This window comes from Cucurbita pepo, chromosome 18 (genome assembly GCF_057944985.1).
Source record: "Cucurbita pepo subsp. pepo isolate OVF chromosome 18, ASM5794498v1, whole genome shotgun sequence".
NCBI classification, from domain to species: Eukaryota; Viridiplantae; Streptophyta; class Magnoliopsida; order Cucurbitales; family Cucurbitaceae; genus Cucurbita; species Cucurbita pepo.
In genome coordinates, this window is record NC_141815.1 from 938,236 (window position 1) to 956,554 (window position 18,319).

Sequence of the window (18,319 nt, forward strand, 5' to 3'; positions counted from 1 at the left end):
TCTTTTTATAATAATTATAGATTGATTTGTGTTAGTTTGTGAACATTTAATATTTTTTCTTTTATTTAAGATTATATCTAATAATTATGAATTGGGAATAAATAAAAAAAATTTAAATTTTTTTTTAAAAAAGTTAGCAGAGAACTCAACCCAACCCATGTACCACTCCAATCCAATCAACTTGAACTTTTGGGTTGGGTCAAAAAATCTCTCAACCCAACTCAACTCGAACCATGTACACTCCTAGTAAATAATTAATTACGAGACTTTAGTACATAAAATTCTAACAAGTACAACGATCTTTCAGTTTAAAAAATTTCCTCAGAGCATTGTAAAACCTTATTTCAATTATGTTTTCTCTATAATTGCAATATTATGATTATAAGACCATGACAAATTTAAAAGTAAAGCATTTTTAAATATTTTTCTATTTGAATCACTGTAACGGTCCAAGCCTACCGCTAGCAGATATTATTCTTTTTGGATTTTTCTTTTGAGTTTTCCCTTAACGTTTTTATAGCGCGTCTGCTAGGGAGATGTTTCCATACCCTTGTAAAGAATTCTTCGTTCTCCTCTCTAATCGATATGGGATTTCACATTCTACCCCCTTTAGGGTCCAACATCCTCGTTGACAGTCGTTCCCCTCTTCAATCGGTGTGAGATCTCCCTATGATATCAGAGCCAGACATCGAACGGTGTGCTAGCAAGGACGCTAAGCCCCAAAGTGGGTTGGACACCCAGACGGTGTGCCAGCGAGGACGCTAGGCCCGAAGGGAAGTGGATTCTGAGATCCCATATCGGTTAGAGATGGGAGCAAAACATTCTTTATAAGGATGTGGAAACCTCTGCGGTAGGAATGTTTTAAAAACCTTGAGTGGAAGGTCAAAAGGAAAAACTCGAAAGAGAACAATATTTACTAGCGGTGAGCTTGGGCCATTACAATCAGTCATGACATGCACGTAGTAACAATCTTATTTTAAAGTTGTTACGAGTAGTAACAACGAGCATCTTTTTTTCTTATGTTAATGTATAGAAAATATTGTTTGTTAAAATGGAGGATTTAAATTATTCGAATTTACAAGCCAATTTTTATTTTACATCAAAGGATTATAATGTGTGACAAGAATTTAGTATGACATAACATGTATAGTCAGTCAAGCTAATTTTCGGGAAAAAAAAAACTCATTTAGGTGAAACATAGAATTCACGGGACAATTTTTATTTTTATTCGTTTAGGGACTTAGAATACAATTTTAGAAACAACCTTCCATAAATGGTGAAAAGATGTTCATTCTCATTCAAAGAAATGTAAATTCTCTCGAACAATATTCACTCCCTGTCGTAAAGTTATAAGGACATAGTACTACTGTAGAAAAAAAAAAAACTCATTATTGTCATTTATTATTATATAATAGACGGATAGAACTCTAAAAAGCTCAATCGTCTAACAGACGACAAACATGCCTAACTACTTCCATGTCAGCTTCGGGAATATTTCCGAAAATATCTGAGTCACAGTCATTAAGCTTAAAAATAGCTTTGCAACAAGTCTTAATGGCACGAGTTGGAAGTCTGAGAGCCTCTACCACACACATCGCCCCTTCTCCAATAAATGGAATGCAGCCAGCGATATCAAAATCATTAGAGTCTGCTGTCACGAGGGTTATGGTCGATGATGCAAAAATGGCTAAGCAGACAACGAATACAAGTGCTAACTTCATTGTGGAAGCATTGAGGGACATTGCTGCCATTGTTTATAGAAAAATACGGGTGAAAAGGTGAAGATAATGAGAGAAGTATTGTCTTGTTTGTGTGAGAAAGTTGTGAACTATGGAAGCTCTTATATAGGAAAAGAAAAGGAGCTGGAGTTTTTGGTGTTATTTAATGCCACATAAAACTACAAAATTCATGTTGACGTAACTTTATTCTTTAGGGATGATAACGTGAGTATAAGTCAATGGTAATGACATATAACATCACCCCATATACTATTGAACCTTGTTCTTTAGACTTACAAAATTGGAGTTCGATTTTTGAGATGTTCGATGTGTTCTAGAATTCCAAGTTAAATATAAAGACCAACCCAAGTTTACGATTATAGAGTAAAAGGATCAAATTACTTCTCGGACTGTCTTTATGACTGTCTTATCAATAGAATTATACTCAAGTTGATGGTTATAATTACTTTATAATTACTTTTTTTTTTTAATAATTTGTATAAAATAACTATTAATTGAAATATATTTACCTAAATTAAAATAAATAAATAAAATAGATATTTTTTAATAAATTAATAATGAGTAATTTAGTAAAGGGAGAGTAGGTCAAAGAAAAAAAAAATGGAAGAAAAAATGGTAACAAATAAAACAAAATTATTCAACTCAAGCAAATGGTAAAGAAAATCTTTTATGGATTTAAATTCTATGACTATATATGGACATAGACATACCAAATTTGTATTAAATGGCATAAAAGTAGTATTAATCAAGACATGGTGGAAAGTATTTAGTGTGAATATATAAATGAAATGAGACCACGGAACTATAGTAATATTGAATGAAATATGATGACAAAGGTAGATATAAAAAAAATAATATTTGGATTATGTGATTCAAGCATCGAAACAATATTGATGTAACGCCCATAGATTTGTACTAACTTAAAGATTTTCATAACAAAATCTCTTATGCAGAAATAAACATTTAAAACGTTTTTGTAAAACAATGTCGTAGACTTGCATGTTTCAAGAAAGATCTTTAAAGCAATAGAAACGAAATATTAAATAAAACAAATAAATATTGAAAATAATCACGCCTTATAGTAACCTATAGTCTAATAGTTTAAATACCACTATCTTATGTTTGTGTCATGGTTTTTACTTACGATATGGTCGCAAGCCTTACAAAAGTGTCTTGTCTTTACTTGAAAAATAGAAGTAACACATGACTTGAGTATTTTAAGAAAGACTCAGTATGTGACGGTTAAAAAAAAAAAAAAAAGATCAATCGTTGGAGGCCTCGAGAATTCTGGCACGGCACCGAAATTTCGGGTAAATGTTCACCCTAACCCACGACCTCTCACGAGACGCTCCATTCAGTTGTCCACCTTCACGAACACACTTGCAAGAGAGAATAGATGTGAATATAGAGAGCCAAAATACCCAGGTTGGATACCCACCTGCTACCAATACTCAGCCCAACCCCGACAATTGTAAGCATCTTAGCCCATTGCAACCCGAGACCCACACTACATCCCGAGACCCATGCTTTAGCCGAAATGCGACCCTCACGCATCACCTTTCCCCCAAGTGAGACGTGTCGTGCATGTAGACGCCGACTCCTTCGGCTCTAGTGGCTCGGCTCGGCTCGGCTTCACACAGTCTCTCGATTAAAAAATTGACGTAATCGGCTCAATTTAACATTTTTGACATCGACCCTTACGCTTTTGACCCTTCCAGAGCTGAAATTGACCTAGTTCAAGGTAATTATAGTTAATATAAGGTCCGATTTTCTCAATTAAGTTAAATTGAGCTAAGAAATTAGTATTACTAACGAAATGTGTAATACCCGAAGAGAGAGAAATAGAAATAGAAAAAGAAAAAAAAAATAAAGGAAAAGTCGAGAGGGGAAAATAGGTAAATTTGCCCCTCCAACCACCTAAGGGGTCCAAACGAAACCCCATCTATAGTCCTGCAAAAGAGAGATAGTGAGAGAAAGGGGTAGAGAGAACTTAGAGAGAGGAGAAAGGATGAACCGCCGGAAGACTCACCGAAAACTACCGTCGGAGTCTATTCCGGTGAAGATCATGATGCAAGGAGGTGAAGATCATGCAGAGAGACTTTCTTGGAAGGGAAAATAGAATGTGGGTGGCCGGAGTCCCATTTTTCATCAAGAAGTCGGAAAACCCGCAAGGTAAGGATCTTGAACGTTTTCTCAGATCTACGGTTTTCCTTTGAGAATCAAGATCTGAAATCTTGATATATTCATCTAGGAACAACTCTACACATGATCTGTGAAGAAGTTTGGCCGAGACCTCAACCCGAAGGCGGAGATTCGAGAGTCGTTCGGGAACGGTGAGTGAAATTCCGACTTCTTAACTCATCCGGTAGTTAAGCAAAAATTACGAAAAAATACGAGGACGTAGCCCGTAACACGATCTATAACTTTGCCAAAGGAATCATGTCGATCCGATCTACGGATCGAAAGATATGAAAATCGGAATAGAGGGTTGTGTTTCGGTTTTCAGAAGGCAGAGAAGAAAGAAGAAGAAGAAGAAAAAAAAAAAAAAAAGGAGTCAGCCGGCGAGCGGCGGACGGCGGCGACAGGCGCCGGACACGCATCGACCATCGGCTGGAGCAACGCAGCTCCAGCGAGGCATCGACACGTGTCGCCTGCAAGCCGGGCCGAACCGCGACGCGAGCCGAGCCGACCCGCGACTACGCGGAGGCGGGCGCGCGTGCAGCCTGCGACTGGCGCCTTCCAGCGCGCGTGACTACGCACTCCCAGCGCGCTGCTGGCGCGTGAGCGCGCGTGGGACGGCCATTTTGGCCCGGTTGCTTTCTGTTTTCCCAATTTTTTTCCCGGTTCCAGTTCTAATACTGTTCTTACGTGAATAGGGACCTAATTTAAAGAAATCAGTACTTTTGGACACCTCACGGGCAAAGAAACACTAGCAAAAAGGGCACGCGTTAACCAGGTAAGTCACCACCCGGTATTTAGGAAGAAATACTTGTAGGGTTCGCTTGGATTGTATGTATGCATGTTAGTAATTTTGCCTTAAATTAGCTCTCCATGAATGAGATTAATCAGATGGATTGTTATGATGTGTTGGGTGAATTATTTGAGTGTTGCTTGTATGCCTTAAGCTTCCGTTGTACGTATGCATGCGCTTAATTTAGGTTGGAATTGTGTATTCCGTGTTCCAGGTGCTCGATGGATGAATTCGCCCCATTGAGCGCGAACTTGGTGTTTTGGGTGCTGGATGGAGGCCATCGCCCCGTTGAGCCGGCGTGCCTAGTTTGCATGAATATTAGGATGTTAGAAGACGGTTGCATGCACAACCCGTTACTTTCTAGTACCCATTTCTATGATAAACTTAGAGAATTACTGTTAGGAGCGATATGTCGCTCCAGCCATACTTAATTTTTCCCTAGGAACTTAGCGGTTCACCATGGCAAGAAAGTACCTAGGAGTGTTCATAGATTGCTAGCGTGAGAACGGTATCTATAGGTTCGTGGGAGGACCAAGGATCCCTGATCAGTCCTTACTGCTCTTAGCCATTTCGCATGGGAAATGTGTCCCCACGTCGTACAGCCCATTAGCTGCATGGGAACGGGTTGGGTCGCGCCCCCCATAGGAGGACTATATGGGCGTAGGGGTATTCAGCACACCCCTAGGCTAGATACCATGTAGTCCTAGATAGCTATGTAGAGGTAGCGCCTCATAGAGAGATACCGACCATATCAGCTTGGCATAAGGAACCTCTAGGCGTTTAATGAAAGGACGACGAACTGGTGAAACCCAAGGGGCAAGTCCCAAGGGACTAAGATTAGAACCAGATGTCCTAGAACCGAAGTAGGAAACAGTGGGAATGCGGCTAAATTAAGATGCGAAGAGAGCCTACAAGTAGGTGGCTTACTGAGTATAATTTTTATACTCATCCCGTTCTCCTTTATTTTTCTCAGGTGTTCGCTGGCTGCTGGTCGAGGTAGAGGAGCGTTTGAGAGCTGTACAGTCACAGAGGGGGTCGTTCTGGAGCGTCAGTTCCTTTTCGGTCTTTTAGAGTCTTTTGTATTTCATTTTATATTTGCAATTTCTTTTGTAATAATTAACAAACAAAATTTCTCTCTTTTGTTTTAATTCAATAGTATTTTTATCTTTTTACTTTGCTTTTCTTTTCTTTTGTCTTCCTTTTGTTTATTTTCGATTTCGTCTTTTTAGTCACGATTCGAATTTTGAAGCCTTGAAAACGGGTTGTGACAAAATGAGATGGACATTCTAATAGGAAACAACTCTCGATGATATTTGGAGAAACTTCGAAGGACAAAATTCAATATACTCGAGTTTAGAGAAAACGCTGGCTAAGGCCAACCAAGTAAGTAGTCTTAATATCGGTACGTTTAGAAATTGTATCTTGTATGATGAACATACATCATGGCTCTGCATGTGTCATATGTTTGATATATGTGAATGTTATGAAATGATATGTTTGAGATATGATATAACTATGAATATGATATGTGAATAATATGATAAATGTTATGACATAATATTTTTGATGATATGATGCATATTGTGATATGCTTTATGATATGGTACATGCATGATATGATATGGTATGTTGGGAGACATGATATGTTTATGATGTAATACATGTATGATATGACACGATGTATGATAAGAATGACATGTGATAAGATGTTTTGACATGATGCACAACCCCGATATATGTATTGAAAGCTATGATAAAAATGATATGATATAAAGGAAAGACAGAAGGGGTTGTTTTACAAGTTTAATAAACGAAAATGTTGAAACCTCATGCATCATTGTATCTTACATGCATGGGGGAATCTCCCATCTTACTGGTACAGACATGTACGTTATGAGGCAAGAAAACGGTCATTATGTTTATCATATTGATGCGACAGTTACTATTCCTATGAGTGTTCGACATCAGCACCAGAGAATACTAGCCTGACTAGGAAAGGAGCCCACGAAGTGTTTGAATGGACTAGTAGGTCCATACTTAGAATAGTAAATACACATCCAATTACCTACTTAGAATAGTCACCTAAGTAAATACATATTTAAATGATAGGTCCCACTCATGATTTTGTGTGTTTGCATCTAACGTCAATAATGAGGTCACTTATTGAGTATTTCTTAAAATATTCAAGTCATGTGCTACACTTCTTTTCAAGGTAAAGGTAAGTCTCTCATGCATGGCTGACGTGACATCGAAAATTTGAAGATCATGGCACATGCATTAGGTAGTTTGTATTTAATTTTGTAGACTATAGATTAGTATAGGGTATTTCTGTTTATTTTACTTATAGCTACAAGAAATAGTGTATAAGATAACTTACGAAAAATACTATTATAGACTTTTTATAGCGTTTTTCGTACGTCGTGACAACCCATATTATTAAAAGTTTGGAACTTCGTTTTTTTATAGTTATAATATATGGTATACTAGAATATGAAACTATAGCTTATATATGTTGCTATAAAAACATTTTATACTATTTTATTGAAGTTATAATAGGTTTAACCTAACTTAAAAAAAATGGTGCTATCTTTAACTTATAATAACATTTTGTTAATGCTATAATATAGTATTTTTTAGCTTTGATATTATGCTATAATGCGCGTTTGATAACACTTACATTTCATTATATAAATTTTATTATATCTCTTGTTCATTACTATTTTTTCTCAACAATGTTTTTTTTTCAATATAATTTACTCTCGACTAAACTTAAAATTGACATACATGGAATGATATTTCATAATACATTAAGTAAAAAAAATTTCCATTCATAATTGAAATTTCACAATCTATTTACACGTTACAAAATAAAGAAGTTATTTGAAGGATACAAGTATTTGTTGTATGTAATTACAAAAAAACATAAATCGTTGAATCTCCCACAACTACATCGAGTGTTGTAATCCACAATAACAGCTTCTCATTGTTACTTTTCATTCCCCCGATCGATTCTACCATGTTTTCGAAGTCTGTTAACCATGAAAGAGGCAAATATTAAATACCCAACTCCCAAATTAAAATATTTTATACTTAAAGAGATTAATAGTACCTTTGAGTGATATTGAGCCTTTCTTAATAGACTCACTATATGACAGTAACCAAAGTAGCGGTAACCAAAACAAAACAAGAGAGATTTTAAATTCATTGGCAGCATAAAGGTCATAACATCTCCAACAATGTACATAACACACAAGGCATCTGTAATTGAATAAATTAAAATGACAATTTCTTGTAGTATATGGACAGGCAACTTATATAAAAATTCATCAACTCGAAACTAAGAATGAGATGACCAAAATGTGATAAAAGCATGTTGATAGACATGTGCCTTTTAGATTTAGAACGAGGATTAAAACAAGAATTAGGTGTCGCAATTAAGGGATGGTTACTATTACTTGTCACAACTAAGGGTAGCTCTGCATTGTCTTGCCCAAAAATATAAAGCATGGTAGTAAATACAACAAATGAGTTGCGGAATATAAAGAAAGAAATTCGCTATGATACTTTGTAATAAGTTATAGATCGCATCAATGAGCAAGATTCTTACTTAGACAAATAAGATGACACAATATATGCCTTCAAGCTCTTGCCCACCTACATCAACCGTATGGAAGAAAGCTATGAAGGCAAACTGTATGAAAGACAAAATAAATAGAAAGACAATTCCAATAGGCGCAAACTTCATACTTTGAAAACAACACTCATACTGCCATAAAGAGCTCGTTTGAAGTTATGCGGTACCTCAAGCTTACTTCAATCAAGAAACATTTGCCTAGTAGGTGTCAACTCGACAATGTGATCGCTAACACAAAGAAGCCAATCCATCTCCCTTCACCGCCGCATTTTCTTCTCTTGTGGAATAAGTTCTAATCGCTATTATTGCCCAAACAGAGTGACTATAACAAAACAATGGAAAAATGATCAACATTAGACTCTGCAACCAATGTCAATCCTACATAAAATATCAAGTAATATGTCAATCCTAGATAGAATATCAAGTAATATGTCAATCCTAGATAGAATATCAAGTAATATGTCAATCCTAGATAGAATATCAGGCAATGAGTGGAAAAGAGACAAAGCATACCCGAAAGATTTGTAATGGCATTAGATAGAGCCAATGCCTTACAAATCCCATTTCCGCCGCTTGCATATCTTCTCCAAGAGTTTCAACATCTCAATCTATATAATCCCCACACACCATTAAAAGATTAATACAGTTTATAGGGAGAAACCCGCAAAGAAAAGAGAGCTAAAATTACCTGACGATGAAGATACTTTCTTCTCCAGCTTCCTATTATCAACATAGTGTTTTTCTTCTTTATTGGCAACATTAGGTCTAATACAATCGGGTCCATTAGCCTTTTGAGTGGACCAACTCAATGAAGAAAGGAAGATAGTCCTCAGAGCCACTGTGCCTGTGCTCCTAAAGCCCTATGGTCTCGAATGTAAGCAAATCAGAGCTTGAGCTAATCTCACATCCTTGTTCTTCAATCAAATGGTCAAACATCTCATTTTCAGGCACAATGTGACCAATTCCTTGGCTCTTTTCAACCGCACTCTCCCCCATTACAATTTTCCCTCCTCAATCACAACCCTAACACAAAATCAAAGCAACCCATTTAGACTCCACCCACCAGAAGCCTTATCAATCCAAACTCTTTTACAAATTAAACACAAAACACAATTTTTGGATGGAGATTCCAACATCCATAAACCCAAATCAAAGAATATGGGGTTCAAAATGATTTAAGGCCACTATTATTAAAGCTAAAAGATAGAGAAAGATAGCCATAAAAAATCAAAGAAAAAAAAGAAGAAATAGGTCGAGCATGAAAAATATTGAAAAAAAAAAAACACTTGTTCATCTCACTACCGCCTTCTAACTCAAAAACACATAGGAGAGGCTACTCCCCCACAAAGAGCGACAAATCATATTTGAAGATTATCGAGATTACCGTGTAGTGACATGGCTAACCAATTGAAACTTAGGGCTTAGGGTTTAGAAATTTTGTAACGAGAGAAGAAGAAACATAATCGAAGTTGTTAGAATAAATAGGGAATAAAGGTAGCAAAATAAAAAATGAATGATAAATAATAATAAATAAATAAATTAAAAAAAAAAAAAAGTCCTAAATGAAACTTTGTTGGGTCCACTTGTTTTTCAAGGCCTTTTATAGCCTCATTTGAAAAATGCTGAAATGCTATTAAATGTACCTTTCTAGTGTAGTTATTTTTAATTATTGTAAAATTGTTTTAAGGATCTTTCATATGTAAATCCATCCCATAAAACTATGTTAATGTTTCAAACTATTTTTTCGCATAAAATGATTACATTATATATAGATTAGCGATTTTAGGTAAAGTAAAAATTTAGGGTCGTTATACAGTAGGTGACTTCACTATTGAAGTTAGGGAATGCAAACACATTCAACTCATGATTAGGGACAAAATTAGATGTGTAGTACTTCCCTACATACGACTCGCACTATTGAGGTTAGAGTGCATTCAACTCACGATTAGGGACAAAATTAGATGTGTAGTACTTCCCTACATACGACTCATGCATGCGAGCGCGAATCTAGCAAGAAATTCGCACCTCATTGAGCCCAACATAGTCGGGCTAGTTGTCTGTAGCCAGACGTTTGGAGGTCAGCAAACTCTCGAATATCATGCAAGGGCGTATGATGATCATCATAGTGTACGCGTCCATACTCCTCATTATAAAAGGGGAAGTATTGCGATGTTAATGAACACATAATATGCATGAAGTCCCTATAATTTTCATCTTAATTTCATCATGTGATACAACCCCACATATTCTCCTCTTCTCATATTACTCTAAGTAATACGCATGCAAAAACCTTCCTACATTCATCATCAATAACATGGTCTCAGAGGTCTCAGAGTTGTATAATATAAAAAGTTTCTCGTCATAGTGCAACATAATTGTAACAACTCTAAAAAAGAAATTGATAGTAACCCATCTTTCCACTAGCCTCTCACACCCCTTCCTAAAATACCTCCAAACCTATAACTAACCAACAAAAAATAAGAAAAAAGAAAAAAGAAAAAGAGTAAAAGAATAGAAAAACAAAAATGACATATTTAGAGAAAAATGAAAATGAAAACATGTGTTGAGGCCACTTGAGAGAGAGAAAAAAAATCAATCAAATTTGGAACTAACTTTGGCCAAGACAACCAAGTAAGTGATCTTAGTGTCAGCTCTTAGTGTTAGCTTGGTCAGAAGACTTGCATTATGTATGACAACACGTGCCCAGTGGCCCTTGCACGTTTTATTTATACTTTATGTTATATGATGATGTAACGATATTGTATGATGATGTGATAATGTTGTATGATGGTGTGATGACATTATATGATGATGTGATGATGTGCATGATGATATGAGATGATGACATGATTATGACATGATGATGATGATGCATAACATGATGACATAAGATGCATGATGACGAGATGACTACATATGATGATATTTCATATATTAAAATGATGTGCATGTATTAAATGTCATGATGCATTATGACGATGAGTTTTCTAAGATACAACCCTAATTTGATGTTAATGATGATGAACTTATGAAGGCCATGCATGCATGTTAACAGGATAATACGTGGATGATGTATAGGGTCGTGTCATAAGAATGATTTAAAGATAAAAACTATGGGGACCTCATGCATATTGTGTGTTCATAAACATCGAGTTACTTTTCCATTTATGATGATGGGTATGGACACATACATTATGATGATGATCACTATCATCATGCCTTGCATGATATTCGGGGGTTTGCTGACCTCCAGACGTCTTACTTTGGAAAATTAGCCCGATTTTGATGGGTCTACGAGGTTGCGAACCTCTGAGGACTCACACTCGCATGTGTGGGTCATGTGTAGGGAAGTACTACACATACAATTTTGTCTGGACCGGAGGCCACCTCTATGATGTTTTCAACAATACGTCTCTAATAATAAGTTGTGTTTGCATTCTCTAACCCTAACCGTGGGGTCACTTACTAAGTATTTCTTAAATACTCAAGTTGTGTGCTACTTTTATTTCAGGTAAACAAGACACCCTTATTCGGCTAACGACGAGATTGCAACGATAAAAAAATTAAACCCATAAAAAAAATTAAATTAAGTTAAAAAAAAAATAATAAAAAAACAAAAAAACAATTCTCTCCCACCCCTCTCCATTAATCTCTCATCCATTTACCCATCATCTCTCCACTAATCTCTCATCCATTTAACCATCATCGGTCCTCAAACAAATTCTTACGCCACAATCTCAAGTTCTTGCAAGATGAAACCGAAAACAAAATTGTTAAATTTGAGAAAATAAAATGGGCATAGACGAGGTGGAAGAAGAGAGGGTTAGTTGAGGTATATGTTAAGTCTTTCTCTTCTTTTATCTTAATTTCATTTAAGTTGTCAATAATTTTATATGAATTAGAGAAAAAAAAATAAACAAAGGAATAGACTAAATTAAAAATCAAGAATTTAGCGGTTAACATAATCAAAAAAAAAAAAAAAAAAAAAAAAAAATAGAAAAGATGAAATACAATAGGAGGAAAAGAGAAGATTTGAATATTTAAACTATTTTTAAAAAATTGTCGATGTGATTCAAGCGACATAATAATATTGTTAATTTTTATTTGTACTATGAAAAGAACTTACTTTTGAAATATCGAGAATCCTGTAACTATAACTTCTAGAAAACATTTGTAATAATAGAAAATGAAATCTTTAATAAAAATAAAATTATATATATATAATATTCTAAGATAAAGTCTATGATGCTCGTATCAAGTCTAACATTAGAGTATTATAAAATATAGATAATTGAACTTGAAATTGATGTCATGGGTTCACATAGGTTGACTTGAATGCAAAGGACAAAATCGAATTTTTATTATGGACAAATGGGTGACACCAACTTTTAATCAGGTAAGTGGTCTTACTACCGACATGATTATATTTGATGTTGACATGTGTCTGTGGTTCTGCACATGTCATATATACTGATATGTGTGAATTATTTGTAAATTGATATGCTTATGTTATGTTATGTATATGTTATAATATGTGAATTGTATGATAATACTTACGGTACGATGTGTTCAATGATATGTTTGAGATATGATACGAGAAGGATGCACTACACGTAATGTAATTATAAGAGTAAGATATGTTCATGAAACGTTAAGGTTAGGTTACGTATCGAAGTGCTATGGATATGAGAGATTGATAAAAACGATATGAACACAATCGACTGATAAAAGAATATGGTTAGGTTATGGGTAGAAAGGGTTAGGATTATGATAGATTGATAGAATGATAGCGTCAGAATACGTTCTTGTAATGGTATGACTGTGATAGGTATAAGAATGTTAAGGCTATGATAAGTTAGGGAACGATATGACCACAACGTGTTTACAATATAATATGATTATGAGACGACATGCGAATTACGGATATATATATATATATTGTGATATGATATGAAGATGATATGAAATATGTTTTGGTACGAGATATGTGATAAATTGAGAGGTTTATGATATGTATTATCATTTAATACAACCCCGACCTATGCATGAATGATATGATAAATGATAAGATAAAAGATATGTGAAATGATATGAAAAAAGATATGATAGGTACGGAATGCTAGCGGGGTTGTATTAAATGATAATGATAATGAAAATGAAAAAAGGTTAGGAACTCATACATTATTGTGTACTCATGCACTGCGGAATACCCCTTACCCTTCACGATAGTATGGACGTGTACGTTACAAGGAAGGAAAACGATCATTATGGTTATCATAATGCTGCGATGACCAAGCAGGAGAACGATCATTACATTTATCATAATGCTACGACATTCAGGTGGGAGAACGATCATTATGTAACCTAATGCTGTCGTGACGGTTACTAGTTCTAACAGGTGTTCAATCTAAGGAGCTCTCAAAGTATGCTCGGCTGACAAGGAAAGTGGCCCAACGGTGTGCAAACTGACTAGTTAGTCCATACTCACATGTATGAGCTATGTGTAGAGTATATGGTATACATCCAAGTTACTCGTTATGATAGTACATCATAGACTGATATGATCGATCCTGTCATTGCATTTGCATGTTTTTGTATTTAACCCCAATATTGGGGTCACTTATTGAATATTTCTTTAAATACTCAAGCCAAGTGCTACTTCTATTTCAGGTTAAGGTAAGACATTCCTGTACGGCTGACGACGACATCGCAACTTGGGAACATTGCATGTAACGACCCTAAATTTCCACATATCTAGAGTTGCCACTAACGTCTCATGCTCATCTATAATGTGGAAATATAACTCTTACATGAACATCATTTATAATGTAAACTTTAAAAAAAAAAAAAACATTTAAAACAACTTCTTCTCTAGAAAACACAGCCATGGTCTTAGTGTTTAAATATGAAATAATGAAATTTAGAGAAAACAAAAACAAATACAAAATAATTTAAAACAATGAAATGCAAAACAACCTATTCTAAGTTAAGACTAGAAATTTAAATATGAATCTACCCTATGCACGTGCCACAGTCTCTGCTCGCGATGCCGCCATCCTCCGTACAAGTGCACCTTGCCTTTACCTAAAAAATGATATGGCACACGGCCTGAGTATTTCAAAGAATACTCAGTAAGTGGCCCCACTATAGGAGTCGTGCAAATGCAAACACATGCAAATCATGATTTAGGGACCTATCTCTAATCATCTTAGGGGTGGCCTCCAGTCTCGGACAAATTGGATGTGTAGTACTTCCCTACACACGACTCACACGTGCGAGTGTGAATCTTCAGGGCGCTCGCACACCCCCTGGACCCTTTGGTCAAGCTAATCTGTAGCGACGTCCGGAGGTCAGCGGAACCCCATAGTGTCATGCGCCTCATGAACACCCTCATCTGTGTGCATTCGCACCTGTGCACATTCGTGCTCATCATACGGTGCACGTCCGCACTCATCATCTCTAGCGGAAGTAGCTGTATGCTTATGAACATACAATATGCATGAGGTCCCTCTAAATCCATCGTAATATCTCTTCTGACACAACCCTCTAGTCTCATCTCTTTGTTACTCTAGGTAACACATACTTGTGGATATTTATATTAATATCATTATCACGCTCTTAGGGTTGTGTCCAATGTCGATCTAACGACATGATGCAATATGGCACTCATCATCATATAGCATGCTCAATATGGAAAACATCATCATATTAAGGTAGATGTCACACAATCATCATACTCGTCATATTACCACAAAGTGCATCAAACATATCAAGTACGACATTCATCAAAATATATATATACTAAGCACATCATCAAGTATCGTAACCCACACATCATCATAACTCATATACCGCATCGTACGACATAGTTCATACATCATCGTAACTCATACAATTTTTAGCCTATTCAGACCACTTACCTGATTAGCTTAGACTGGTATCACCAATTTATCAAGTTCGGTTTTGTTCTTTGTATCCAAGCCAACCTATATGAACCATGACATCAATTTCAATTTCAATTCTCTAAATTTTACAATGGCCAATGTGTTAAACTTCATGTGAGCATTAGAGACTTTATGAGTATTGAATATATACATTTCTCGTTTTCTTTTTTTTGTTGAAGCTAATAATAGAAGTTTGAATTAGTTACTACGGAAGAGAAGAAGGAGGTGAATTCAATTTCATCCACAAAAATCCCAACCAACTCCAGGAATCCCCCTATAAAAGGACCTCCCTCCCCATCATTCAAATCACTCCTCCTCTCAATCTCACTTCAGTTTTCTGTTGTCACCAACAACTGGTATCAGAGCAATCTTGCAGCAGCAAAAAAAATGTCAGCAGAAAAACAAGTTGAGAGCTACGTTCAACCCGCCATCCCGAGGTTCGATGGTCACTATGATCATTGGGCGATGTTGATGGAAAATTTTCTCAGAACAAATGAGTTCTTTGATATGGTGGAGACGGGTTATGAAGAGCCAAATGAAGGCGAGGTACTCTCAGCTGGCCAACAGCAACTGTTGGCAGCATCGAAGTTGAAGGACTTGAAGGTCAAGAACTATTTATTTCAGTCCATTGATAGGACTATCTTGGAAACAATGCTTCAGAAGAAGACATCCAAGGAAATTTGGGATTCTATGAGGAGGAAGTATCAAGGCTCAACGAGAGTAAAACGTGCTCAACTACAAGCCGTCAGAAGAGACTTTGAAATTCTCCAAATGCAAAAGGGAGAAACGGTGAATGATTATATTGGCAAGGTTATAAGTCTTGCAAGTAAAATGAGGATGCATGGTGGTTCAATCACGGAGGTTGCGGTCATAGAAAAGATTTTGCGATCATTAACTCTAAAGTTCGATTACATTGTATGTTCTATCGAAGAAGCAAACAATGTCGAAGAGATGCAAATAGATGAACTCCAAAGCTCCCTGTTAGTACATGAGCAGAGGCTCAATCGTACAAGTGCAATAGAGGAGATGACAGCCTTAAAGATATCCACACCAAGTGAAACTTCAAGCTCTAGAGGTAGAGGGCAAAGAAGAGGCAGAGGTCGTGGGAGAGGCAGTCGAGAAAGAAGTGGAGATGTTCGCAGGTCAGCAGACCTAGTCAGAAACGATTATGACAACAAAGGCAAGAGACACTTTGACAAGTCTAAGGTGGAATGCTACAGATGTGGACGCCTTGGACATTACAAAAATGAATGCTATACCAGGCTCCAAAAGAAGAAAAGAGATCAATCCAATTTTGTGGAGAGAAGAGAAGAAGAAACATTATTAATGTCATTCCATGCTATGAAGGTTGCAGATCAAGGTGTATGGGTCGTAGACTCTGGATGCAGCAATCATATGACAGGTTGTAAGGAATTCTTCTCAACTCTAGATGAAAATTTTCATACTACGGTTTCTCTCGGCAACAATTCATCCAAGTGATGGGGAAAGGAACCGTAGATATCAAGACTAGAAATGGGTTTGTAGAGTCTATTTCTAATGTATTCTACATTCCTGATCTGAAGGCCAACTTACTTAGTATCGGTCAGTTACAAGAAAAGGGGTATGTGATCACATTCCAAAATGATGAATGTGAGATTTATGACTCCAAAAGAGGATCGATTGCTAAGATGAAGATGACCACCAACCGTCTATATCCGTTGATGTTAAATATCGTCGCCAAAAGTTTGATGGTGAAGAAAGAAGATACCACCTGGCTTTGGCATTTTAGGTATGGTCATCTACACTTCAAAGGATTAAAGACGTTGTCCTCAAAGAAGATGGTAACTGGGTTGCCAGATATTACTCCACCAATGGAAATTTACGAGAGTTGTGTAGTAGCAAAACATGAAAGAAACTCTTTTCCATCCAGAAAATCAAGAAGAGCTCAAGCAATTTTGGAGTTGATTCATTCAGTCATATGTGGTCCCATCTCTCCAGCATCAAATGGTAACAAGAAATATTTCATGACCCTCATCGATGATTTTAGTCAAAAAAAACATGGACTTATTTCTTGCACGCCAAATCAGAAGCCTTTGATTGCTTCAAAAAATTTTGTGCTACTATGAAGACGGAAACTGGAAGAAGAGTCCAGGCTTTAAGAACTGACAGAGGTGGAGAGTTCTGCTCGAACGAGTTTATTAAATTTTGTGAAGAGAAGGGCATAAGGAGGCAGTTAACAACAGCATATACACCACAACAAAATGGTGTGGCCGAAAGGAAAAACAGGACCATTCTCAACATGGTTCGAAGTTTACTAAATAAAGGAGAAGTCCCGAAGGAATTCTGGCCAGAAGCTGTCCTGTGGTCCGTTCACATTCTCAACCAGAGTCTTACCTTTTCTGTTAGAGATATGACTCCACAAGAAGCATGGAGCGGAAGAAAACCTGCAGTAGACCACTTTAGAATCTTTGGGTGCATAGCATATGCACACGTTCCTGATGAGAAGAGAAGGAAACTTGAGGACAAGAGTTTGAAGTGTGTGTTCCTTGGAGTAAGCAAGACCTCTAAGGCGTACAAGCTCTATGATTCTTTGACAAAGAAGGTGGTGGTAAGTCGTGATGTAGTCTTTGACGAAAAGAAGACTTGGACATGGGAAGAAAAGATCACTGTGAATCAGCAGATTCCTGTAGATCTTGATCTTGAAGAAGAACAAACTGAAGCCCCGATTCAACCTCACTTTGAGCATGGAGAGAGCTCATCACAAGCTCAACAAGAAGAACCAGTAGAAGAAGATCATGATCATAATCAAAGAAATCCAAGAACAAGAAAGAGACCAAATTGGATGATTGATTATGAGATGGACTATGAATCAAGTGATAGCGGTTATTTTGCATTCTTTATGGATAGTGATCCAATTGTCTATGAAGAAGCGGTAAAGGAGAAGAAATGGAAGGAAGCTATGGACAGTGAAATCAAATCCATAGAGAAGAACAAGACTTGGGAGCTCACCGATCTTCCTAGAGGACAGAAAACAATCGGAGTAAAATGGGTT

At 36.5% G+C, this 18,319-nt stretch overlaps 1 protein-coding gene and 1 long non-coding RNA gene across 2 annotated transcripts; both read left to right on the forward strand.

The window, feature by feature from the left end:
• The first annotated feature begins 3,649 nt into the window (after nucleotides 1-3,649).
• Nucleotides 3,650-5,858, forward strand: LOC111779973 (uncharacterized). The gene is made up of 4 exons (XR_002812772.2): nucleotides 3,650-3,911; nucleotides 3,991-4,072; nucleotides 4,616-4,695; nucleotides 5,684-5,858. It is a non-coding gene; the product is annotated as an uncharacterized LOC111779973 (long non-coding RNA).
• Nucleotides 5,859-15,675: 9,817 nt separating this feature from the next.
• LOC147786762 (uncharacterized) lies at nucleotides 15,676-17,393 on the forward strand. The gene is made up of 2 exons (XM_087119705.1): nucleotides 15,676-16,494; nucleotides 16,851-17,393. Exons 1-2 carry the CDS (start codon nucleotides 15,676-15,678, stop codon nucleotides 17,391-17,393), a joined length of 1,362 nt encoding a protein of 453 aa, XP_086975831.1.
• The last annotated feature ends 926 nt before the right edge of the window (nucleotides 17,394-18,319 follow it).